General features: G+C 40.0%; 1 protein-coding gene across 4 annotated transcripts in view; it reads right to left on the minus strand.

Annotated features, from left to right (window-relative positions):
- The window catches only part of ERC2 (ELKS/RAB6-interacting/CAST family member 2), a 2,271,945-nt gene that overhangs the window by 520,359 nt on the left and 1,724,810 nt on the right, over positions 1 to 26,776 (minus strand). For 2 of the 4 annotated variants that reach the window (XM_085624646.1, XM_085624645.1), the window contains 2 exons: positions 17,130 to 17,277; positions 11,779 to 11,907 (listed from right to left, as the gene is read on the minus strand). In XM_085624646.1, coding sequence (XP_085480772.1) covers positions 11,779 to 11,907; positions 17,130 to 17,277 — 277 coding nt within the window. The remainder of the gene's footprint in view (positions 1 to 11,778; positions 11,908 to 17,129; positions 17,278 to 26,776) is intronic. The other 2 variants (XM_085624647.1, XM_085624648.1) reach the window with 1 other exon arrangement.

A 26,776-nucleotide genomic window follows, 5' to 3' on the forward strand; every position in this document is an offset into this window, starting at 1 on the left:
GAGCTAATTGCTAAATTAATCTCCTTCTATGCAGGAAGTCTTGCATTCCAAAGAAGACTTTACCGCTGTTGTGCAAGCATTAACTCTTCAAGGCCCAGTAATGCAACTCCCTTTTAACAGGAAACTCTCAAATCTATCTCGGTCTTTGAAAGCAACACTTAATGCCGATTGTTGGACCTGGCCCTTTTTGCATGGGTTTCTCCATATTTTTTCTTCTGTTGCTGACCCATTTTTGTATTAGGACTCTGTGCACTTTTCCCCTGTGAAACTGTGGTAAAGTGTGTGTGCTCTCTCCCTAAAACTTGGTACAATTGGCATATACCTGACTGGCACATTTAATTTATAAGTTCCTGATAAATGGTGCTACATGCACCAGGGCCTGTATATTAAATGCCACTAGTGGGCTGCAGCACGCATTGTGCCATCCACTAAAGTAACCTTGGCAATGAAAAACTCCTAAAGTCTTTTTTCAATGTTCCAAAGCCCATCTCTCCCAATGATTACCAATAGGATACCTTATTACATTTAATAAGTGGCAACTTTAAATTGGGAGCAGACAGAGATATGCTGTTTACACACAGGCTAACCTGAGTGAATCCAAGGGTCAGTTGGCTGACCTACTGTGTGAGCTACAGGGACATCAAAAGCTCCAGAGGCCTCCTTGCAATGGCCCAGCTGACCTGCTGCAATGGACCGGCAACTGTACTTTGCTGTGCCCTTCTGGCCTCTGCTGGAGTTTGTTCCTGATTCTTAGTAGGTGCCCTCCAGGTCCTGGACCCATGGCTGCCATCAACGACAGCCCACAGGGACCACCAAATGCAAAGCTCCAGCAATAATCACCTGTGACACCCAATCAGATCTTTACACTACAGTGACTACAGCCCATGATGCCCGACCTGCTCTTTGTGCTACAGCGATGACCATCTGCAACCTCCTCTCTGCTCCCCATGACCTCCTCCATTGTGAACGGAACTCTTTGCACAAGACTGAGAAGGTAACTTTTTCAGTGGGACTAACCTGGTCCCTGTATCTGACCCTCGCAGTCAGCATGAACTTGTGACTTTCCCCCAGTCTAGTGCAACCAGATGACTGCAAATAGCGCTTCATGCTTCTAGGCTCTATTTTTACCTGAAACTTTGAAATTGCATATCTACAGTTCTACTAATTGGAGTTTTGTTGTTCTGGGATCATTGTAATTATTAAAATTTACTCTATTTTTCTTAATTGTTTGGGGATTTTTTCTTTTTTTGTATTTTCCCTTTCTTACTGTTTGTGGGCTGCTTAAATACTTTACACTTTACCTCAAAGTGCAGCCTTCATGCTAAGCTTCCGGAAGGTCAAGCACAGGTTAATTGTATGACTTTTGTAGTTCACCCTGACATGGACTGTGGTTGTGGCTTGGGTGTGGCTTCTACCCCCCTCAACCAATTACCCAATTTCTTACACTGCTGCATGTCTGAATTCTGGAGTCAGATGACGTTACTATATAACCCAGTCCTGATCACTTTGCACTGGCTTCACATAGAAGCAAGAAGGTAATTCAAGCCAGCATGCATAGTCTATACAGCTATTCATGACAGCTCTTGAAACTATTTATCTGGTAAAACTGCCAGTCTTCGGAGGGGCGTGGCTTGACGTGCAGCGGAGATGGCTGCCTTCTTTTGAGCTCCGTCACACTGCCGGTACGGACGCTCATTTCTCGTGACATACGGGTGATATTTCATTACACCTCAGCTCCGGTGAGCGGCGGAATGCTTAAGGAACGTCGAAGAGTGTTTTTATTATTTTGCAACACTCTTTTTTGAGGATGAAACGAGGAAAGTTGCTGTCGAAACATTTCCTAAGATGGCAGGCACCGATGGAATTCTCCTCATAACACGATATGTGATAACTGCAACAATCACTATAACACTCCATTGCCATTTTTGAGGCTTCTTAAGGTACTCTACTAGTCTCTTTTTGGGCGCTTTGTTGGATAAATACACTTTGAGGTGTGACAAATTGCTATGTGAGGTGACTACAGGCTATTGAGGTGCGTGTCTCTGTCGATTATTCTCCAGACGCTACAAGGGATTTGTCACTGCCCTTCAGCCCAGAGAACCTGTTACAGTATGGTAAGGAGTGTTTTTCCCCCTTTGAGCCATCAAATCTAAATCTGCCACATAGCCTGAGGTGTCGTGTTAAAGACAACATTATCTTCTAAAATGGCGGCCGGCTGTGAAGTTTTCCTCACAACATGATATGAGGTTGATATTTCTCAGCTTTAAAGTTCCTACATTTTTATTTTAGTTTGACTAAGATCTTTACTGCAGCTCTTTGGTTCGACAAAACGTTCTGTTCAAAGCTACCGTATAGAACAAAAGGAGGTTTCTCTTCACGTAATGAAGCTTTTAAAAACGACAGCTGATGCAAAGTTGGTCTCATATTGTACTATTCGTCTGGTCATACATTGCCATATCTGGGCTGTTTACCCTTCTCAATTTGTTTCTGGTAGCAGTTGTTGTGACCCTATCTAAATGGCGGAAGGCATGGGGGTCAACACTAAAGACAGATACTCAAAAGGTCATTTAAAGCGCTCTAAACAAACCTCTCCTTCTCCAGAATCACCAACTAAGAGTAACCTTTAGTCTTCTTCTACTTTGGAAGCGATTCTACTTAAGCTTAATACTGTACATGATATCGCACAAAGCACCAAAACTAATACTGATTAACTTCAGGTAGAGGTGGCTGCAATTCGCAATGATCTTAAGTCTCTCTCAATACGTGTTTCCAGTACGGAATCAAGAATAAGTAATGTGGAAGACTTTACAAATAAACAGGCGAAGCATATCCAAAATATGGAGCGCTCTAATACTGCACTGAGGAGAGATCTGCAGAACAAGAAGATCATAATAGAAGAAGCAATCTTTTTATTTTTGGATTGCCGGAGGATTGTGAGAAATCTGCGCCTTCAGTAATTGATTTCTTGCTTATATGGATCCCAAATACCTTGAATATTTTCTTCAATAAAGACTTTGAGCTAGAGCGTGCCCACAGAGTTCCAACCTTCAAACCAAGATCAATGTCCTCTCCAAGGCCTCTGATTTTTAAACCTTTGCGTCATCAACATACAGAAATAATTTTGGCACAAATGAGGAAAATTAAGTCGATACAGTGGGAGGGTCACAGAATATCCATCTCACAAGACTTTGCTAGATACACTGTGATCCGCCGTAAAGGCTTTCTGAATCTACGTAAGAGACTTACTGATTTAAATGTACCATTCTCTTTTGCTGGTCCATCAAGATTCCGGATCACTTTCAAAGTCTGCCCACAGTTCTTTTATGAGCCTTCAGATCTCCCAACATTTTTGGATAATCAATCTGAATCACAAATGGACTCAGACCCTCTTCCTGGTACTTCTCATCTCTGATTTTTTAATATTTATTGACATGGTCTCTACCTAATATTTTCTCATTAGCTAGTATTGATGCTGGTGGCTTTCTTTTTCTCTATCAACTGGTACTCTTTCATATAGGACAGAGTGATGTTGTATATTGTATTTAGATTTTAATCAAGATCACATCTCTGGTTTTATGCTATACAATGTTGGTGGACCATACTCATATGCCATTTTCTACGGTTTGGGTTTATAGCCTTAGTATTGATCTGTACTTTGTGGGCTGACCTTTTACATATGGTTCCTAGCAATTATGTTGTTATATCTGTTTATTATCAATATATCTTAGAATTTGTATTAATTTCTATCTTTTCCTCCTTTCTGATATTTCACTATCAGTAAGTATTTCATGCTTTATTCCTTTGCTTCTTCAACTTTTATCTTTTACTTCTTATTCCATCTATCCTCTTTCAATGATCTTTTTAAGGAGTAATCTATTTATATATTATATTGTTCTCTAATACCATTGAGCAACAACGAAATGATGGGACTACACTGGTCCTAGGCCATAGTTTTGATGTACCGTGGTCATTTATGCTATATAATAGGTACTTATTTTGAGAATGATTATATGTAATTCTGTGTTTTGCACTTTACCTCTTGGAGACTATTTTTCTATAAACTAAATGTTTGTCTGTTTCTCTTTATCCATTGGCTTCACACTTGATTTATCTTTCATTCATTTCTTGATAAAGTTTAGTACTCCATTTTCTATTCCCTGTAACCTTTTTCCCTTCTTCATCTTACTCTTCCCTTTCTCATTCTCCTGTTTAGTTTGTTTTATTCTATCTTTTACTCTATTTCTTCTCTTTTCTCGGTGCCTTGTGTCAATGGTTCTTAGACATATGTACATACTATTTATTAATATTATTGATCTTCATCGGATTGCCAATTATTTGAGGATTTGTGTTATTCTTTTTTATACATGTATTAACTATTGTTTTTTTAATCTAATCTTTTAATGTACCCCTAACTCGAACTCTACTCTATTATAGCCATGTCGCTTTGCTCATGAATTTCATCCTACGTTAGATACTCTACTTATATTTAATTCTGATCTAATAGGTGTTTTAATTTTATGAGATTGTTCCTGTTTTTTATTATTCTACCATTTTAGAGCTGGCTATTTATTCCATATAATGTATTTATGTATTTACTATGAAATATTACCTATCTTTCATATGTTCGTGTACATTATATTTATTGAATTTACACTGTTTAGTTGTAGTATTATACTAATACTCCTGAAACTACTATACTTGTTCGTCGCTCAGCGGTCTGTTTATTGCTGAGCTGTCCTTACCAAGGTTGTTAGCCTCTGCTGTTGCATCTCCACGTTGCTTACCCCATGCATTTTGTCTCCTACAGACTTCCCATGGTGGGGTTGTATTTTGTTGATACTCCGTTTTTCTCTGATGTACTTTTCTTCCTTCTTTTCCTTACTCTATTCCTCAATTCCTTTCTTTCTTTCCACCATATTTCTGGGACATCTGCTTCATTTTATTTTGGGATACATGTTTTATTTCCTTTAGTTTTCACTTTACCTTGGCTGCCCTTTTTTCTTCTTACCAGATGCATTCATTATGTTGTCTCATACATCTCTATGCCTGGTTTAAATATAGGTTCACTTAATGTTCAGGGGTTAAATCACCCTGTTGAGAGAGCCAAAATTTTATTGCAAACGTTTATCTGAGGATGTAGTTCTGCTCCAAGAAACTAAGATAGCCTTTAAAGAGGGTCTTCTTCTGAGGAAAGATTGAGTTCTTGATGTTACTTGTTCCGAAGCTGCGGGTAAGAAAAATGGAGTTGTTACTCTTATTTCCAAAAGCTCTGGTCTGTCTATTGTTATGTCTGAACATGATACCAATGACAGGTGGTTACTTCCTCGTTTGACTAATGGCTCGGATGATCTATATATTATGACCCTATATGCCCCAAATATTGACAATCCATTTTTTTGGCATTCCATAAATAAAAAGCGTACTGATATTCCACAGAATTCACGAACAATTGTAGGCGGAAATTTCAATCTTCCCCTTGATTCTATTTTGGATAGACACTCTGCTTTTAAGTTTTGACCCCCTAGGGCGCATAAACACATGCTCATTATGTGCTCGTCTCATCACCTTGTTGTTTTTCTCTTCTCCACATTCTAGCTTCTCTCATATTGATTATCTTTTGGTGGATGCCTCTCTTTTAAAACATACTATGAATGTCATAATTCATCCAATAGTTATTTCTGATCACACAGCGGTCTCTTTAACTATCCTTAATCTCACAGATACGAGAAGGCCTTGGAATTGGCTCCTCAAAACAGAAATTTTGGAAGATAAGGATGAGGTTAAAGAACTTAAGCGATTGATAATTTCTTCAAAGATAATGAGTTTTCAGTGAACTCCCCAATAATATTGTGGGACGCATTTAAATGTACTATGCAGGGTCACATTATTAAAACAACACCTAAACAAAACAGCAACATTGGAAAATCTCTTCAGTCTCTGGGGGATGATCTTAAACAAAAAGAAGAACTATTTAGACACCCTAACAACAAATCACTCCTATAACATATAAAACATTTGAAATACTCTTTCAACTCCATTGTCACTAAACGAGCTTACATTGGTGTTCATGCTCAAAAGTCCCACCACTGATTGCTACGGAATAGAGCTGGCAAACTGTTGGCTGCCACACTAAAATATCAAAACACAAACACTACAGCTACTCATATCTCCCATATTATAGATAAAAATGGGTCAAAGAAATTTCCTGCTCAAGAAATTCTTGGTGTCTTTCGGGATTTTTATGAAACTCTGTACACACCTAAGGATCAATGTTCCAAGATGGCTTGCCAGCAGTTTCTTGATTCGATTCCTACTAATACTATTTTGCATCCTGATATGACTGAATTGGGGAAACCGATTGATACTGATGAGATCATTCAGGCTATTCAGACTACTCGCTCAGGGAAGGCTCCAGGCCCAGATGGGTTCCCTATTACCTTTTGTAAAACATTTTCCCCTCAATAATCAAATATCTTAAGAAGGTCTTTGACAATTATGTTAGTTCTGGCAAAGTCATGCAATGTATACCCAAGATGGCCGCCCGGTGTGGAGCTCCGGCCGGGAGCTCCCGGACAGGGAATGCCGTTTTCGCTCAAAATCCCTCTTTATCCCCCGTAATCGACAGCAGACTTCGTGAGGACATGACCGATGCCCGGTGGAGCTGCTTGGTCCGGCTAAAGAGGTGTTTGGCCCAGGTTTCTCCCGCAGCCAACACCTACCCAGCCCCAGACATCGGAACATGGCATCCCTCATTCTGCTGCTGTTATTTTTCCGCCTCTCCCACTGCCCTCGGAATAGCCATGGACTGCCGATGTAAGATTAGCCTTGGTGCAGATCTGAAAACGTCGGTGGGCTCCGGATGACGATGAATTGATCCGGGGACGAGATTGCCATACTTCCGGGACACCGAGACAACATGGCCGAAGCCCAGTGGAGCCGCCTGGTTCGGCTATTTAGGAGGCTGGCTCCCTCTGCTGACTCCCTCGTAACCAATTCGCGCGGATGCCGGATCTTCTTACTAACCTGGACGCAGCTCTTTTATCATCGTAATGGCTCCAGAAGGCAGCAGTCTGAACGGGGACGAGATTCTACTCTTCCGTACCATCCCTCTACCCACCAGGTCACAAGTTACTGCTTTATCGATGGTGAGTGCCGTGGCGCTGTTTGCCCCGTTGTACCCGCTTTCCCACCTGCAGTCTGCCAACCCGGCTCACGCTGCTGCCTCGCTGTCCTCCAATGCTGGCCGTCTACTCAGAGGTTCACTGCCTTGATCCCGACTTTTATGACCTGAGAGCCCTTTACAGGTATGGGGTGCGGGAGCTATGCCGGTAGGACTATAATTGCCGATGCCTTGTGATACGGAGCCTCTGCATACTTCTTTTCCCTGCCTCCTGACTTTGACTGTGGATCTGCGCACCCTCCTTTGACTTCTCCCCGCTTTGCGTTTAATTCTTACTCCCTGGTCCACATCGTGGACTTTTGTCCCTCTGACTTTTGACCCACCAGCCATTTTGTTGATGTCTATCGAAGATCTCTCGGACCTGGACCCACCATCTTGTTGTACTCATGTCCCTCCCCCCTCCCCTCCGCTCTCACTCTGACGATCCTCAAAGTATTTCCCCATCCTTCTGGTCCGCCTCACTCCATCCTCCCCCCAGCTCCCTCCTATCCCCCACCCGCTTTCATAACATCACTTTTGTCCCTTTCTTCCTTCTCCCCCGCTTTTTAATTTTCATCCACCATCCTTGTTAATTCCACGCAATGTCTGTCTCTCAATTACTGTTCCCTGAACTCATGCTTTTTCCTTGCTATGTTTTCTTTTTGATTGAGGTGAACGTCTTTCTCTTTCTGCCCGCTCTGCCTTTGCCCCCTCCCCCATTTGGGTCTCTCCGTCCCTCCCCCACCTCTCCGTTTAGTCTTACTCTGATCCCCCCCTCTCCCTCTCTGCCATCTATGATTTGGCATTCACTTTGAAATGTGCGTGTAAAATGTATAAATGATGATCGTTGTAACTTGCCGTTGTTCACATTGTAAAGCGCTATGATACCTTTGGGTCCAGCCAGAGCTATATAAAAGTCAATAAATAAATAAAGTCTCTGCTCAGCTGCTGAAGCTACTATTGTAGTAATTCCAAAGGATGGTAAAGATCATTCTGATCCTAAACATTTTCATCTAATTTCATTATTAAATATGGAAGCTAAAATCTTTGCTAAGATCTTGGCTAAACGCTTAGAGGGTTATATTCCTAATCTTATCCATGACTCCAAAACAGGCTTCGTTAAGGGGAGATTTGCTAGAGACAATATTCGGACGTATTGCCATATTTTAGAGAAAGCAACATTTTCTGTTTTGCCATCGGCGGCGATCGCACTTGACGCCGAAAAGGCTTTCAACAAAGTCTCTTGTCCTTTCTTACACGCAGTGCTAGAATCCCACAACCCTGGTGACTCCCTTATTAATATGGTAATGTCGCTCTATGCACAGCCAAAAGCTAATATCAGAATTAATGGTGCTACGTCTTCCTTTTTTAATCTTTGTCAAGGTACTAGACAAGGGTGCCCTTTATTACTCCTTCTTTTTCTCTTGTCTATAGACCCACTCCTTCGTCTACTAAACTTGAACCAGAGTATCAAAGGCTTTCAATTTGGTTCATATACGCTTAAAACAGCTGCTTACGCTGATGTTGTCCTTATTTTTTCAGAGGATATTGCAACAGCAATTCCTGCTATTTCTAACTTCATTAAGGATTTCTAATTTGTTTCCGGGTACACTCTTAACAAAGAAAAAACAGAAATGTTCCCCCTCAACTCATTGTGCTTTTCTTCTCACATGGGTGACCATGTTTTAAATGGCAATCGACTTGTATTAAATACTTAGAGATTCAGTTCTGTAAGGATCTTTCTGATACTATCACTTATAAAGAATCCCATATCATATCCAGAGTTAAAGATCTTTTGTCTTCCTGGTCTCCTAAATATATTTCTTGGTGGGGAAGATTACAAACTCTTAAAATGATGATTACCCCGAATAATAACTTTTTATCCTCAATGTTACCTATAAACCTTACTTCTACCTTCTTCCATGAGATTGATTTAATCTCTTCAAAATTTCTATGGCTTCTAAACTTGGATTTGTTCAGTCTCAACGTATAATACAAGACACAATTAATGAACTAAAATGTATTGGTTAAAAAGTATCCAAACCTATTCCTAAATCAAGATGGTCCTCTTTATGGCACAGTCCTAAACTTGGTACTGATATCGATCCTAATACGGCCTCTTCGTGGGCTGCTAAGGGTATCAGATTGGTGAAAGATCTTTATGATTCCAATCATGACCTGCTTCCTTTCTCTCTCTTAGCCAAAACATATAACCTTAGTAACATGGATTTTTATTATTTTTTTAAACTGAAGGTTAAACTTTCTAACATATCCCTCTCTACAGATTCGGTTATTGTATCACTTCTCTCTACGTGGTTTTGATCCGGCCATACTGCGTCTAAAATATATACATTTTTATCCGCTCCACTCCCTTCACAATCTACAATCACGTATGTTAAATGGTCTCATCATTTTGCAGATGATATTTTTAAACATATTTCACAGGATACTTGGCAACTGATCGGTAAATTGTCTATCCATAATAAAATTGCTCCTTCACTTATTCAATTTAAATTCTTTACATTAAATCTCCTTCATTGGACCTCTGCTCATTTATACAAGTTGAAACTTCGAGATTCCGATCTTTGTTGGAACTGTAGCTTAGTACTAGGTACCCATCAACATATGTTTCTGAATGTACATTACTACAACCTTTCTGGGGCCTGATACAGAAACACTTATCATTGATCTTTAACATATCTATACATCTTTCTTTACCAATGATTCTATTGGGTCCATGGGCTACAGTTATTCCTTTACCCCTTGATAATACAGATCTGGAGCTCTTGGATTTACTCTTATCCATTGCTGTTAAAATTATATTAACAGAATGGAAATCCTTTCATTTCCTATCTTATCATACATGGTGGGCATGGGTCTCATACCTTCGTGGAGTTCATACTTTGGCTAGGAACAAGCATTACTCACCTTCCATTTCTAGTAATGTATGGCAGTCTTTGGACAACTATATGAACTTGTCTTCTCAGGGGTTGGTACCTCAGTATCCCTTTGATTCCATCTCCAAATGTCTTTCTTTCACTGGAGCAGATGTCCCCTCCTACCTCTTTGACTCCTCTCTTTTCCTTCTTCTGTCTTTTCCCCACTTTTCTTTTTTCTTTCCCCATTTTGCCTTGTTGTTTGATCTCACCTATTAAACAATACAACTAATATATGCCTATATCAGGATATATATAGTGATTTTGCCCGCTCCATATCGCTGGGATTTGTATTGGTTTTTTTGATGAATTTTATAACATTCACTATGTGTTATGATAGTTACTTGCTTATCTTTTTAAATACTGATAGGCATACCATTATTTTTATTCTTCAATTCTGCGGTACTAATGTATTTTTTTTTTTGAGTTAGATTGATTGTATTGTTATTGTATTACCAATGTACTTCTCTTTTATATAATCAATTCAACATTTGAACTAAAAAAAAACTGCCAGTCTTCATGGCTTGCAAATACTCAAGAAATTAAAGACTCTAGAAGAAGCTTTGTTAAGGGTTATTCCCAGAGTCTGACACTAAACCCCCCCCCCCCCCCCCCACAAACAGGATGGTTTTATCTTATAGAGTCAACTGAAGTATTACTATTACAAAGCCAAATCCAAATGAAAATATCAATCTAGTGATTGGCTCTGTCCTGTGCTACAATTTATAGATGCTATCCTTATGTTACTAACTCATCTCTGACATGTTCATTCTTCTGTTTATCCTGTGTGCTGCGAAGTACAGTGCCCATCCCGACAGACAAACAACTGTTTGGTTATGTATACACTTCCCTTTCCCATGTAAAGTGCTCTGCTACCTTGGTGGGTCTGGTTCACACTATACAAATCCACAAATAAAATAAACACATTTTCCAAGTAGTGACAAACTTAAAATGAGTAAATGATTCTTTGAAGATAATGAAGCACTGGGTGTGTTTATATTTCCAGTGAAGCATCCATTGTGTCCTTGTGCGACCAACAGTCTTCCAGCACCACCTCATCATCCCTGTATATGCTGATGGAGAGAGATTACATATGAGCTTGCTAAAGTTCTGTCTCACTCACTCAAACCATGGTGTTTTTCTAAAATTGAGACTTATGGCAAAGCTGGTCGATAAATAAAACTATGGTAAAAGAATTCTCAGTGATCTGTATAACAATTGTAAGGGATTCCTATATGTTTCTTGAAGGAGATGAGGAGGCAAATTAGCAAAATGTAGGAGAAGTATGTTTTAGGCCTTAAATAGGAGACTTATGGTATTCTTCTAAGAGTGTCCATCAACATTTATGTTATGTAGAAGGAAAGCAATAGGAGAGTAACATGATATCAGCCACTAGTAATTCACTAGGCAACGATCAATTACAAAAGGTTTGTACTCGGAATCAGTAAACTAAAATACAAAATGTTTACTTTCCTTTTGGAAGCTTAAGGGATGATTAACATGGGAGTACAGGCACAAAGGGGATAATATTGTCACTCATTCTGCTATCTACAAAAATAAATAACAATATTGGGAATTTACAATACTTCCTACACGGCACTATCTACTAAAAAAGGAAACTTGGCTACAAGGGAAAGGTTAGGGAAAACATATTTTCTTTCCTAACTATTAGCACCGACTAACCTGAGACATTTGGCCTTTCTTAGATTTATGACTGGAAAGCAGGTACTTGGCAGCAATATCTGTGATGAAGCCACTATCAAATATGGATGATATATCCATACTCGGTTTTTCTTTCCTGTCCTTATAAACCTGTAAGGAAATCTTTAGTAAGTATGTGCAGAACTCTTTTGCACAATACAATAGATAGTTACAGAACTTTCATGTGACTAAGTTTTAGGAGTCCTTGTTATACCTACGTTTGTAGTCATAAAACAGAAGACAATATGCAAAATATAAACTATACATATCAAGGATGCCAAGGTTATGTTTGTATCTTTGTATGAATAGGTGCTTACTAGGTACATACGTAAGAGTGCACTGTACAAGCAAGTGGGAAATGCTTCTGGACTGGTTCTAGACTGTGTACATCAGTGGATTGCCATAGCGATGGGCACAATAATGAGAAAATGTGCCTTTATTGGAGGCTGGAGGAGCTGGGTAATAAACAATGGTTGGGATAGTAGGTCACTGAGCCTCTTTTGTTGAGGCCAGAGAAGTTTGATGTTTACATTAGCTACAAGGTGCTGCATGTAGGGATGGGTTTCCAGTTCCTTTCTGAAGTGCAAAAGTATCAATCCCAGTACAGAAGGGAACTAGCACTCAAAAACAGAATAATTATGTATAAGCAACCAAACTGTAATACCCCATAATTTCATGGAACTGTGTCAAACTGAGTTAGGGACAAGACAGATGGGACAATGGAAAATAAATGTTTACTATTTAACAGCAACAATGAGAAATACAAGTCCCAGTGCCACATTTTTGAAGCAGCTGGATTGAAAAAGGTTTCTTAAAAGTAACAGTAACTAGAACATACCATAGACACTACATATACAATTTTGTTCTTCTCATTTAAATGAACTTTGGCACATGAAATCTAGGAGTATCTGTATACACAGCACATGACAAAAATGTTGTTCAAGCTGATATTAATAGTACTAGATGTGCGCTCTACAATTCTACAATATCAGAAAATTTAAAGCAACTATTTTCATATCCTACATGTCAATGATGTACCATTCCGTAACTACAGCTGTTCTGCATCTTTTGCTCTCTTCCTCATGTGTTCTTCAATTAACTGTTAATACACTGTTTGGTCTCAAGTGGTCGATATATCTCATTGTCTTTAGAAGCATTTCAATTTTTTTGTGTGCTTCCAAGTAACATTTCACTTGTTGTGCATAGTAAGTGTATGCTCTTGACAACTTTCTGATCACTTACTCCCATATCTCTTGATATTTCATGGCCTCCTTGTCCTAAATGTTGGTTTCGCTCATTTTTACTAAGGGCATACAAATCAAACAATGCCCTTCCTTCTTTGATTAAGTACTCTCTGCTCTTGGTAATATTAAACAACAACTTGTTTCTTTTCTTGATCTTTGTGTTCTCCATTCATGATTTTCATAAATTATGATACTTTATTGTTGTTGCTAATTTTACATTCTAAAGTCATATTATGCATAACAATATGAGAGAAGAGAAATCAAAAATACAGAAGAACATATAATATGAGGTACAACTGTTGAGCAACAACATGACATTCAAATCATGATTTAAAAGTGTGCTTTGGACTGGTTTAAGTGGCCACATAAACTTACTCCTTAGTAGTGAATTGGGACAGAATTGGCATGGTTTGTCAAAAGCTTAGGTTCATTTTGATATTTAATGTTAAGGTGAAAAAGAAATCTATTGTGTAACTTAAATATCAACTTAAATGAGAAAATCCCAACAGGCAATGTCTCAATACCCACTCTGGGTAGACTCACTGTGCAACAATAAAGCAGCAACAGCCATTTATTATTTAGGAGCAATAATGGCCACAGAGCATACTGTAGTGGCTTACAGGACTTCAATATTTATTCAGTAAACTCATCTTATATAAAAAGAACAAAAGAGCAGAATCAAACCTGCCAGTATCGATTTTTTTACCCACTGGTCTCCGGATAGATGCTCCACCCATCAAGCAATATCATTCATTTAAAGGCTAGGAACACTCTATTTTAACAGTTCAAAAGTACAGAATCAAATCCATTGAGCCCTTTCCTTTGTCTTCCTTATTCAAAGAACTCACATGGCCTATTGTAAAAGAGGCTCAAAAATAGTTTCTACTTCATAGGTTATAAGTAAGGTTGTAAGTATACTATTGGCATGTTTCAGATAACACAGAAAACATGCTTATGTTCATACTATTACAATGGAAGCTGGATATGTCACAACATTGTGTGCCCTTTAGTTCCTGTATTCATTGTCTTGAAATGTTATCCCCTACTCTGTATAGGAGGAAGGTTAAGGATGGATTTAAGACACTGCTAGACCCCGTGAGATGGAAAATAAAGGTTTCGACATTTCTGGAGAGTTAAGGATAAAAGGGTGACAGAGGTGAGCATACTTAGCATTGTTCTGGCAAGGCGTAGCATGGCAATAATTTGGTGGTTCACTCTCTTGTGCGTTTTGCAAGTCTAATTATGATTTTAGTTATGGACTGTCTAGGAGTGTGTTGTAATGTACTAATTACTCAATGCACTCGCCCTACATCGGTTCTCTGCCTTGCTGTTCAGCCTATGATGAGGTCATATAGAATGTTTAGTGTGTTTGTTTTGGAAGGGAGAATCAGTTGGTGTAGAAGGGCTGAGCAGCAAGGAGGCTGCTCCTGTTGGGGCCCTAATATCTGTCTTACTTGTTTCCTGTAACCAACCAACAAGGAAGTAACCTGATGAATAAATCTACTATCCTGCTTTACATTAATTGGCCTACGTACATTTCTTCCTTGTAACAGAGTGCTTGATCATCTGCCTTTGGGAACATGCAGCATGCACCTCTGCTCTGAATTGACCCTCACCCCCTAGGAACAGGGGTTATAGGAGAACGTTGCATCTTTAAAAGTTTCATGTCTTCTTCATTCATCACCTACATTGACAGCTGTTGTGGCATGAATGTACATCAGTAGACAATATATTATGGAAGCTCTTCAAAGGTAGTTGAGGTTTCTGCTCATGTCATCACATATTGGGTTGAGCGTACTATAATGACACTCTTTTTGAGTAAAAAATGGGCAGTGCTCCCAGCTTGGATTGTGGCATGCAGGACTTATCTATATATACTTACCTTCACAATATTTTTCAAGTAAATATTTAGGCCAAAATATTTTTGTAGAACAATATCTTTCCTCTTGATATTATGCCATATACGAATAAGAATGTTATTGAAGTCCATCTGTCATTTTTCTCAAGAATCTCTTTGATTTCCAAGTTAACAAGATTTAAGTGGACAGTGTGAGTGCCAGTTGGTCTTCTAACAGAGTTTTTGTTAACTACAATTGTTACTACCCTAGTGAGCAAGTTTCTAAAAGCATCAATTGCATTTTCAAATACTTCGATTAGGATATACATGTAGAATTCCTATCCTTATGAACACTCTGATTAAGTTAGCAGCCTGTCTGTGCTCACCAATCAAAGTCTATGCACCCTTATCCCCTATTGTGCTGTACAAACAGCACAGCTGTCCAAATTTTGTGGGGACTGGCCATCTAAAATGTTGGTCCCCAGCCTCAGGTAATAAAAAAGTAAAGGTCACAAACAGCTTAAAAATGGAGCCTGTAAATATCAGCCCACATTGAATTGGGCCATGTCAGACAATTGACATGCATAGCGAGCGATGGCAGAATGCGATTAGAAATTGGATTGTTCCACAAATGGACAGACGTATGGAGCACAGAAATTATTTATCATAGGTAGCCACAGTGATTTGCCATACTGATGATGCACGTCTGGCTCCCTTTGCCCCATCTTAAACAGAACCCCTTAGTTACAAAGGAGATATCTTATAACATTCTATTTCAGTTCTGGAGTGTGGCGGACTCACATGTACTGATTTTATTGTTTTCTTCAGTTAGCAAAGGACAGAAATACAGTGTCCTGCATGCAGGTTCGCGTTTCATTTTCTGTGTTTTTGCTTTGCCTGTATTCCGCCCTGTCAGCCAAGCCCACATAAAGCACTGTGATTGCTTGTCTCAAATGTAGCCATAATTATTATCCCAGGTCCAAAGCAGCAAAAATGTACGTTAAACATTACCACCCATTAGCCATAATCTATAGAGCAGCATATGGGCTGCACCTCATGTGCTTTGCTATCATGGCTCTATGATGCTACCCCAGGTCAGATGCCCATTGTTCTGCAGTGTTTGTGGAAAACATTTTAAATAAAATAGATAACTGAACTGGATGCCTTTCTCCTTTCAGAATTCTTCACTTAAGAGTCTGGAGGAAGAATGAACTGAATAAACCAGTAAAATAAAAGGTGCTAATGGTTGTGACTTTTTCACTGGTAACAAGACTTCTATCTCTTGCATACATTTTTAGGTCAAGCCTATCAGTCAGTGCAAGCTGTCTGGTTGCAAAAGACATATTGTCATTGCACCAAGGACTACAGTGGGCTTAAAGCCTACCCATTGCTTACCATTACTTGACCTTACTGCACTCTCATTTGCTTGCTTCTTATTTTGTGGGCCGCCTTGTTCATCTTGTGTCTGTCCCTCCCCTGAATTGTGGCCTCTTTACTTGTGTCCTTCCACTGATCACTTTTAGGAAACAATGATTTTTTTCATTACTGCTTGTGTTTTTCGCATTCCTCATTTGCGTACTTCTCTCACCCACCCCATTCTCCAGGTTGCTCTCCCTCGCTTCTTTGGTGTTATTTCCTTCTGCATCTGCCATCTTGTATTGGTAATTTTAATAAATTAAAGCAAATGGCGCCTGCATCATTTGGCTGGTGCACACATCCATTCTGAAGCATGCATTTGTTGTGTCAGTGGAATGACGTGACAGCTATCACACTTTTTTATGTTATATTCTGTTTTGTACAATGCTGCACTGTGCCCCTACGCTTTACAGCACTTACAAAATAATTGAAAAACTCAAATTGTGACAAGGAAAAAACCTGTTGGCTTTGCCAATGCTTGCTTATATATTCCACTGAGATGGATACAGGTCAAAGTACTACTTTGTAGATGGCTGGCTGGATACAGTCTTTTAGAACCTTTGTTCACACAGTTAAACTGTTGCTACAATGCAAAAAATACCCTGGCATACTGCCATGCTTTTGTAAAAAGGAGATCTAATTGCATCAGCAATAAAATAACAAAACATCTGCAGTTGAAACATCTATTCTTGCAAAGACTTGAAAGAGATGTAAAACAAAACATTTAATCAAGATTTTGCATTTCGAAGCCTATGTAGATTTCTGTCATAGTAAGTGTCCCCAAAAACATTTTACATACTGATTATACATGAATACATTAAATGCAATTTCCCAACCTGCTGCTTTAATTTGTAGACCAATCGATCTCTATCTCGTTTTAAGGTCATTACTTCATCTTGCGTCTTTTTCTTCTTTGAGGAAGATAGTTCAAGCAAGGCAATCTTTGCATCTTTTTGGCTGATATCAGCAAGTAATGCTTCTTGTCTGAAAAAATAAATAAAGAGTTAAGTCACAAGCTTCTTCTTGTGATAACTAATACGCAGTTGACAACATCACAATGTAGTATCATTTGTCAAATGGCACATCCCCTAAATTCAGTTCTCAAAAGTTATATCCTCAAAAACATTTATAGTTTTCTTAGTAGAGGAAAATCTTTAAAACACTAGTACGTCTCATTTTAATAATAATCCTACTTCAAAGTCAAGATAGTGGTGGAGGTAAAGCAAGCACACAATTTCTTACAGTTTTGCTCAATAAATGATGAATATAAGTACCATTTGGACATTGGTTGGTCAAAAAGGTAGTGATCAGAATCTGAATATGTTTTTTTTCACCAAACTGCCTTTAGTCATATTTATTGATACCCTTTCTTTTAGAAATGCTGACTATTGCTGGGACTAGAAAATACTGGCCTGTTCTGAAAAGACAATTATGGACATGCTCAATAAACATAACTATGCCATCTTCAATGCTTTCAAACATTGAAGCCATCCAGATGAAAAGCCCAGAATTGGTGGTCAGGTTGGCAAATAGTCATGGTACATTAAGAAACCCAGGATCATTAGAGTGAACAACTTGAGGGAAAAGGATAATTTATTTTACAAAACAGGAAGTTGTGTACTAGATGAACATAACAGTGAGCCAAGCCACATGAAAGAAAGGGGAGTAGGGGGTTACAGAAGAGTCTGTTAGTAGCTCAGTTTTCGAAAATACAAATGTCCTTGATGTTAGCCCTGGTGAAATTCATTCTTAACAGTATGGGAAGGTATTAAGTCCAATTGTGATACATAAAGCAAACAATTGCAACCAAGAAGGGAATGAAGATTATCTTTGCCCTGTTCTCAGAATAGTTATCCATTTAATTTCACCCAAATCGCTGTGTATCAGTGCAAATAAGATCCTAATCTTGTTAAGCCACACATTCCTTATTGTGGTTTAAACTCAAAAAGCAAAGATCTTTTTGTTATCAAATGCATCCAATGGAGGGGTCACTAGGCAAAATGTGTCTCACTAGCACAGGGGTCTGCAACAGGGCAAAGTATGCAGAAGATCCTCACGTTTGCATTTAATGGTTGGGCTTACTGATGAAGGATAAAAAGCATTAAGACAGATTTTGGTAGAATTATAAAAGTAAGGCTGAACTTTTTATAGTTTTTCGGTTTAATAATTATTGGATTGTGTGCTATTCTGGCAAAGATGTTTTATTTAAATATGAAGTTCAGATTATTTACGTGAGTCCTCCTACAAAACTGAAGAATGACACACAAAATAACTGACTTTCACTAAATTAGACACACATTCGAATATTATTGCCAAAATGCATGTGTTTCTCCCTCTACTTAGGGTAAGAATTCATTTTTTATGGTGAGGGTGACAACTTTTTAAATGATATAGATTTGATTACAGCAGCAGGTCACAAAATAATTTCCCACTTGGGTTGTAGCATGGAAGGGTCAGGTTATCAGTTTTGGAATATTATAGAAGTTGATAATACTGCCAAAATCTGATTTGCCTATAGATCTAAAAAGACTGATGCAAAATACGATAAAAGATAGAATAACACATTAATAAAACTCCTACCAGTTTATCGGTCACTTGCATTGAGGTAGAGAAGTTTTGTGATTCTCAACTGCTTCAGTTGAGAATGGAAGCTTGTTTATTATCCTCCTGTTCTGTACAGGAAGACACACTGAATCAAGCATGGTTTGGACTAAGGACAGGATAGAACAGATGTATGTGCCTTCCATCATAGGCACATTGATGATCTGTAGTACTCAAAATGAGGAAGATGTATGAAGCTTAAAATTAACAATGCTATATTTGAGTCTCAACATTTAGAGATGCATTTAAGGAATATGGTGCAAAGTAAGTTGTGGGAGCTAGGAAATGTATCTTATGACCCAGAGGCTACTTGTGTTACATACAATTAAAATCAAGGATCGGACAGCATTTTGGGCACTAGTGTCCAAAGGATGCTTTAAAGTAAACAAACATGGATTTGCAAATGATTCAAACTCAGTGGCAACATCAGTTGAACTTTATGGCCTAGATAGGAGTAATTTGAATTGTACCCGAGAAGCTGAAAGAGGTTCCCAAATTTTATCCCTGAAAACAAGATTTTGATGTTGATGGATGGATTTAAAAGTTTAACACTACCATGTTCAAATGATATCCAGTTAGCAATATTTAATATAAATAAAAATTTTGGGAACAAGTTCAATAGCCCACTTTAGATCAATTGACACTGTAGCAAAATACTCCATGCTCTTGAAAGTGTTGTGTACTGAAACCAAGACACTTGAAAGCAAGAGAACAGAATTGCTGGAATGCTTGATGCATTTCCCTAGTAGAATGCAGGGGCAAACTAATTGCAATATATCTATTGAGATATCTTGAGGACTGGCCTAATAAGCATAACATTCTAACTTGTGAGCAAACAGTATTCAAATGGCTTAATGGTTGATTACATTTGGGGCACAAGCATTGTACTGTATGTTCATCACTAATTAGAAAGCCTTAGATGGTGTTAACCACAATTGAATTTGGCAAAATGTCAGTTGCTTGGGCATTGATCCCTTTTCCATTGACTTGATGCAAATGAAGCATTCTTGCACATTAGTTCATTTAAACTTTATCAATAATATTATAAACAAAAAGTACTTGACAGGTAAAGGCCTGAAAACGGGAAGTGAATATGCACCAATTTTGTGTAATATGAACATAGCTGATATGCCAGGAGTATTGAACAATGTGGTCTGTTATACTCTAATTAGTTTGACCTTATAATCCATATTTATGGATAAATGTTATCTGCTGCTACACAAGAGCCCTCCATCAGCTCTTAATGATACTCTTAGAAAAGGGGCAGATTATGTATTGTATTAGAATGTGTACCTAGCCAAACTAATGTTTTCTGGGAAGTAGTTGCAGATAGAGGAGTGTGCAATTTGCATAATTTGCTTTCGTGTAATTACTTGCAATATAACTCTGTCATTTTACGCTATATTTTAGCTCACAATACAACGATGAGAGGAGACAGTTCATACTAAAAAAGTGCAAATGAAATGAAAACACCACCAGTAACAGCTGTTCCGTTCTATTGTAACTGTGCTTTCACAATGGCGCATCATTACATAAAGTGGCATAATGGCATCATTTGGGAAGTGCTCATAACAAATGTAACACAACATTTCTAAAATTATGCGAATTATGCTGGCGTAATTTCAATTTCACCTAGACCTAGTTGTAAATATTAGTTATCAATGCCAAGAAAATGTAAAAGTTGAATTGTTCCTGTTAGTCTTTATGTTTACATTGCATTTGTGCACATATGTAAGAGTAGCGTAAACGGAAGCCATCCAGGCCTGTTGAGGTGTGAATGATTTAATAGTCAATATAGTGGGATGACAGTCACAACTTTAATTTGCTGCCTTCACTAGTAAAACTGAACGTTTGCCTCTCAGTTGTATAATAAGTTCAAATAGGAAACTTGTCTGTTAGGGCTTCATTGACTGCACTTTCTTATGCAAATTATTTAGATGGGGTATTTCAATAACTCACAATACACTCATCGAGTCACGAGCTAGGAATAGTTGCAATGGGCATTCTGGTGGGGCAAATAACTATTTCATATTTTCTGTGCACAGGGAGTCTTCTGTGGAAGAAATTGGTAAGTGATTACATTCTCACTACTTAGCCTTAGTAAGTCAATCAATTTTAAGAAAGAGATTGATAAAGCCTACTCTAAAACTGAGCTTTGATGTATTCCAAATTAAAGGTATGTTAAATAAGGAAAAGATGGATAAAGACCATTAAGCAATAGAGCAGTTAAAATATGATCACCCTTTGTTCATTGACATTCATGTGAATGTATCCCCACAAAAATACCTTTGGAACTATTTACATACATTTTGCTATGAGTAGGGGGTGACCTACTGTGGTAGTGCTTCGTGTTTAATCCTGAGTGTCTGGAGTAAGCAAATGCCCCTGGCTTACTGTTAGCTTACTCCTGAAGTTCAGAAGATAAAAGTAAGTCCAGAGTAATACAAGAGTATGTCACCGCAAAATGTTTGTGACTCAGGAACATACTGCACACTTTTTCTTACAGAGTTAGACATAAATATCCACAATTTTGATTACAACAAATTCTGATCAGGAGTACTATAGGATAAATGAAAAAAGACTTTAGCTTGACTGTTTAGCTAGGCTGTGCAGATCAGATTGTAAAACCATATTGCAAAGGTTTACTAGATGTTAGGGTGGTTCACTCTGTTTGTGCCTACTGAAAAATAAAAATCATTATCTGTTAAGTAACTGGGTAGAGATATTTGAGAAATATGAAAATTGACTTTTCTTCCTATCTTCTATTATAAAGTGCTACCAGGTTTTAAATAATGTTTTTACATAGAATAATAATATCTGTCTGCATTACCTGTATTCACTTTTGAATAAATTGTAAAAGATTTGCTATAAATAAAAATATAATTAATATGGGGAAACAACAAACACGATTTTCATGGAATCCAGGCTGGGCACTGAACCACAGCCCCCAGACTGCCCCGCTCACCTGCTCATTGCATTAGTGCTAGCGCCAAGAGGTGCATACAAAATGTCACAGGGCCTGCTGCGCGGGACCCAATTTTCAAGGAGGCAGGGCTGTGCAAGAAACCACAGGCCCTAGATTGCCCCGCTCACCTGCTCATCCCATCAGCACCAGAGCCAGGAGGTGCATAAAATAATGTCACAGGGCCTGCTGCGTGGGACCTGATTTTCAAGGAGGCCGGTCTGGGCACAAAACCACAACCCGCAGTCTGCCCCTCTCACCTACTCATTATGTCAGTGTCAGCGCCAGGAGGTGCATAAAAGAAGTCACAGGGCCCGGCTGCGTGGGACGTGCACATGCTGGGCCTGGGCGAAGCCCGGGCCAAGGGCAGGTCTATCCTTACCCATCATTGCCAGGAAGAGGCAGGGCAGGGCCACCCCCATTGTCTTTGGCTTCCTGATGGTTTTTGAGGATCCACAGCCACTCCAGGAGGTATTGTAACTCTCCTGTTTGTTTGTCTGCCAGCACAGGCGCTGGGTTTGTATCTCCTCTAGCCCAACCATTTCTGTGGTCATCTTCCAACCTGCCAACGGGCATTGACTATTTGACACTGTGTGAGACTTTCGATCCTCCCTCAGCCAATTCAGCTGTCCATAATTGCCCTCTCAAGCTCTCCTACCGGTTTATCGGGAGAGGTCTATTTCTGGACTTTTCATCCTGTGACTATTGAAGGGACTTCTGTTTGGTGGTCCTTGCCCTGGAATACCGAACCTGCTACCCTGATACCTCTTTAATTCAATTTAAATGTTATATCCCCCAAGTGCAGAGAAACCCTAATTTATCACCCCCCCCCCCCCGGTGGGACAACAAGAGGTTCCAAACTAGAGGCCAACGATTGACTTTTGGGGGTGAATTACCAGCATGCCATGCCTCTTCCTACGTATCCCATTAACACAACCACCAGGGCTAGTTCACTGGACTTACAAAGGTTGGCTCATATGTGGGAGACCGGAATACCGCAAGTAGCAGAAAAGGCCAGTCCATCGACTAACTTCAGAGGGTCGAACTTCAGCAAGAAAACCAACCCTCAAGCATTGACCCAGTTTCCCATTAGCGATAACCTTGCCAGCTCAAGCCCTGCATTGCTCTCCAGCCCAGAATCCCACCGACATCTTAGAATAGTTTCTTGGAATGTGCAGGGCTAAGTAGTAAAATGACACTCTCTCACTGAAATAACTTAATTGAAGGATACAACATCCCAGGAGACCGGGAGCTTGGTCCCCTTATTTAAATCTGGTTATGCATGGTATTGTTCACCAGCAACCACTAGAGGGAGAGAGCGCCCGGCAGGGGGGACTAATTTGGGTGGGGATCGCATTGGGATGTCAGATCACCCTTCTTCCATGTGCTAGCCCAGACATTTTGGGGATTCGTATTAAGGGCCCCCTGGGGGGAAATTCTATTGATCTATTTAATATCTCCATGAGGGTGACCAAAGGGGAGAGACCTTCGCTAACACTCATGCATTTGGAAGAGAGCCAAGCCAGGTGCCCAACTTATTCGAGACCAATAGTAGCAGGAGACCTTAACACCACTTTTGAGCCCCTTGACAAAGAGGATATAACGGGCACATACGAAGGTGACATTAAATGGGTTGTTCCCTCCTTAAATCTCCCTCCAGTCAAAACATGGACGCAGTTGGCGCTCCAAGTGAAAGCCCTAAATGTAGTATTCGGGCTAAGGGCTATGAATGAAAGAACTCCTTCTGACAGACTGGGAGCAAACACGTTCAATAGGAATAGCGGCCCAGCCCGCATTGACTACATCCTTCTTGACAGCTCTGGAGAGGCGTGGTCGACATGAATGTGAGTGTATCCACCGACAGTGACTATAATCCTCTCTTTCTTAGCATGAAGCCCCTGTGGGATGTTTCTTCTAATCCCATGAGAAGCCTACCCCTGAGCAATACTAAGGAGGTCTACCCATCTAATGATAGGCAAACACTAAAATGGCGAAAGATATCTCTGCACAAAGACAATTTGGTAGTGGGCACTCCCGAGCTCCAGTCATTGGCTGCAAGTACTGGTGGAGCGGTCGAAGTAGTAACTTCCCATTCTCGTATCTTCAACCCGACTCAGATCTTATTTCATAGTCTTGAGGACAGACCGAAGGCCCAGCATTTCAAAAGGGGGAACATCCTCATGGTACACAAGGGATTGTAGACATGAGCATGTAATTCTAGGCTCAGCCATCAAAGCCAAAGATAGCATACTAATCAAAGCTTCTAGGAATTGCTATAAAGAAACTTTGCATCACGTGAGAAGGGCATGGGATGAATCCCGATGGTAGCAATTAAAGGAAGTATGTGCTCAGAAAGATTCTAAATCCTTTTGGTCTTTAGTCACTTGGGGCAACAAATCAGGGGCCCAATCACCCCTCAACCACATTACAGGTAAGGAGTGGTATGACCACTTTTGGAAGCTTTATTCAGATACTAGGGACATGTTTTTAATGGAGGATGTTGTTTTCCCCAGCCAGCCCTCGAATTACGAATTCTTTACTTTGGGTGAGATCGAGGCCTCCCTAGGCCAAATAGTAGAGTCCAAAGCTGCAGGGCCTGATGGGATCCCAAGGGATTTATTCTTATTGGATATCACAAGCTGGGCTTGCTACATTTTACTTTTGTCAAAGGCCACACCATGCAGTGCCCAACTCCCAGGGTCATGAAAGGGAGCAGAGGACACAGAGAAGAGCCTTCAAATATAGGCCAATTAGCCTGATCGACGCCATTTAAAAGGATCAATACACAAAGGAGCAACAAAGCAGAAATGACATTTAACACATGCACATCCACCCCTTTCGTCCGTTGGGAAGTAATTCCTCTAAATGTGAGTAAACTGTAGTGCTCTCCAAGCAAAAAGCCTCCCTCTGCTCATAGGAGGCTGACTCAACACCCAAGATGGAAAATCCCCCTTGAGGTATAACAATGAGTTGCACAAATGCCGAGGCACAAAAAGAAGTCCAATACTGTGCAGCTGGCTATTAGCCACTCAAGTAAATAAGAAGTCCATAAAACAGTCTTGATTTTTCTTATGTATCCTTTATTCCAAACCAAGTACGATTTTCATATAATCCGAAACAGACAGCCGACATGTGTTTCGTCCGAAAGGACATTCTCAAGGCTAAAAACGAAAGAGAGCCATTGAATATTTTAGAATCCTACGTCCATGTAGGACGTGTACCACCTGTATTCTAGAGTCAAAGGAATCCTCTCTCACTACCCGTTCTGTAATCGGTTGGAGGTCTTGATAAACCTGAAAAAGTAGGCAGTCTCTTCGTACGTGGTCCTGAAGTAAACAACTTTAAAAGGATTTCTGTAGATCCCGCTTGCAGAAGATCCAGTCATGAGCGGAAGATAGCGCAATTTTTTCCCAATATAAAGCTGGTTTCAGGGAAAAGATGGGGAGAATCAATCAGATATTTTTCCTCCTGCTTCTTTATTGGAAAGTCGTAGTGATTGGCCAGGGCAGACTTTAATTAGCTTTTATTGATTTAAAGACTGCCTTCGATTTAGTCCCCAGGCACAAACTTTGGTACATACTCAAAGTTAGGGGCATCCAGTTACCTATCCTAAGCTTGGTAGTTCAATTTCATGAAGGCAATTATGCACAGATCAGATGGGGTCGCAGGGGCAACTTACAGAGCGCATTCCAGTCAGTAGGGGGGACAGTCCGCCAAGGTTGCGTTTTGGCACCACCCTATTCTCTCTGTATATGAATGGAGTGGTTAGTTTTTTGCAACAAGAACCTGCCGATGCACCAACGGGGGGGGGGGGATAGGGTTGCAACTCCTTTGTTTGCAGACACCACCCTGCTGGTGTTGAAGACCCGGCAGGGCTACATCTTCTACTCAATACATTCCATCTCTTCTGTGACTCTAGGGGTTTGGTTATTAACACCACAAAAACCAAATTGCCTTTAACTCCCACAAGTCTTACAAAGGTAATCCAATGCTAGGAGGGATCCCCTTGGGAAGAGTCAGCACTTTTGACTATCCATGTTTTCGTCTCTCAGATAAAATGGCATGGAAGCCCCACCTAACCAAGATGCTACTGGGCCACAAGTGTGTCACGAGGGCCCTAGGGAATGAACATCGCTCTTCAGACAGTAGACCTGTAGCTGCCACCCTGCAGGTCTACGATTTGAAAGCAGTCAGCACAGCCCTGTACAGTGCAGAGCTGTGGGGATTTGACAAGACACCCAAGCTCAGCAGATCAGAGCACAAATTCCTCAGGAACCTTGTGATGTTGCCCCAAAGCACCCCACTGACTCCTGTAATGCTTGATATGGGCAGATGCTCTATCAGCAATATAGTGAAGCTCCATCCGTTGCTTTACTGGGCTCGCATTAGGAGGACCCTGGAGCTACTGTCCTACGTGTAAGTCCTATCAGAGTTCATCCGTTTAGATACATGCAACAAGGTAGGGTGGATTAGAAATGTTAGAAAACTGGTGTCCGATGTAGGGCTTCAGGCCTTTAGGCGAAAAAACAGACCCACCCTTGCTCCGAAGAGAGGTACTAAAGCAACATTATTTGGAATTGGTTGAGCAACAAGAGTCTACCAAGCCCAATCAAGAGAAACGTACCATAGAATTTCATCTCCATAAACAGGTCAGATTATTGGAAACCTACTTAGACCTTATTCAGGCTCCCCAGGATAGGATGCTATATATCCATTTCAGATTTGGCAGCCTTCCTGTTGGCGAGGTAACAGCTAAGTGGTACTCAAACGACTCAAGCCCGAGCAATTGCCCAGGATGCAAGGCAATAGTGGAATCCGTTGCCCATGCGCTGTTTGTATGTCCTGCTTATGTGCAGCCTAGGTCTAAATGGTAAAACCAATTTGCCAGCAATTGGTCACACAGAACCATCAGAAAGCCCT

The sequence above is a fragment of the Triturus cristatus genome, chromosome 9 (assembly GCF_964204655.1).
Source record: "Triturus cristatus chromosome 9, aTriCri1.1, whole genome shotgun sequence".
In the NCBI taxonomy this organism is placed as follows: Eukaryota; Metazoa; Chordata; class Amphibia; order Caudata; family Salamandridae; genus Triturus; species Triturus cristatus.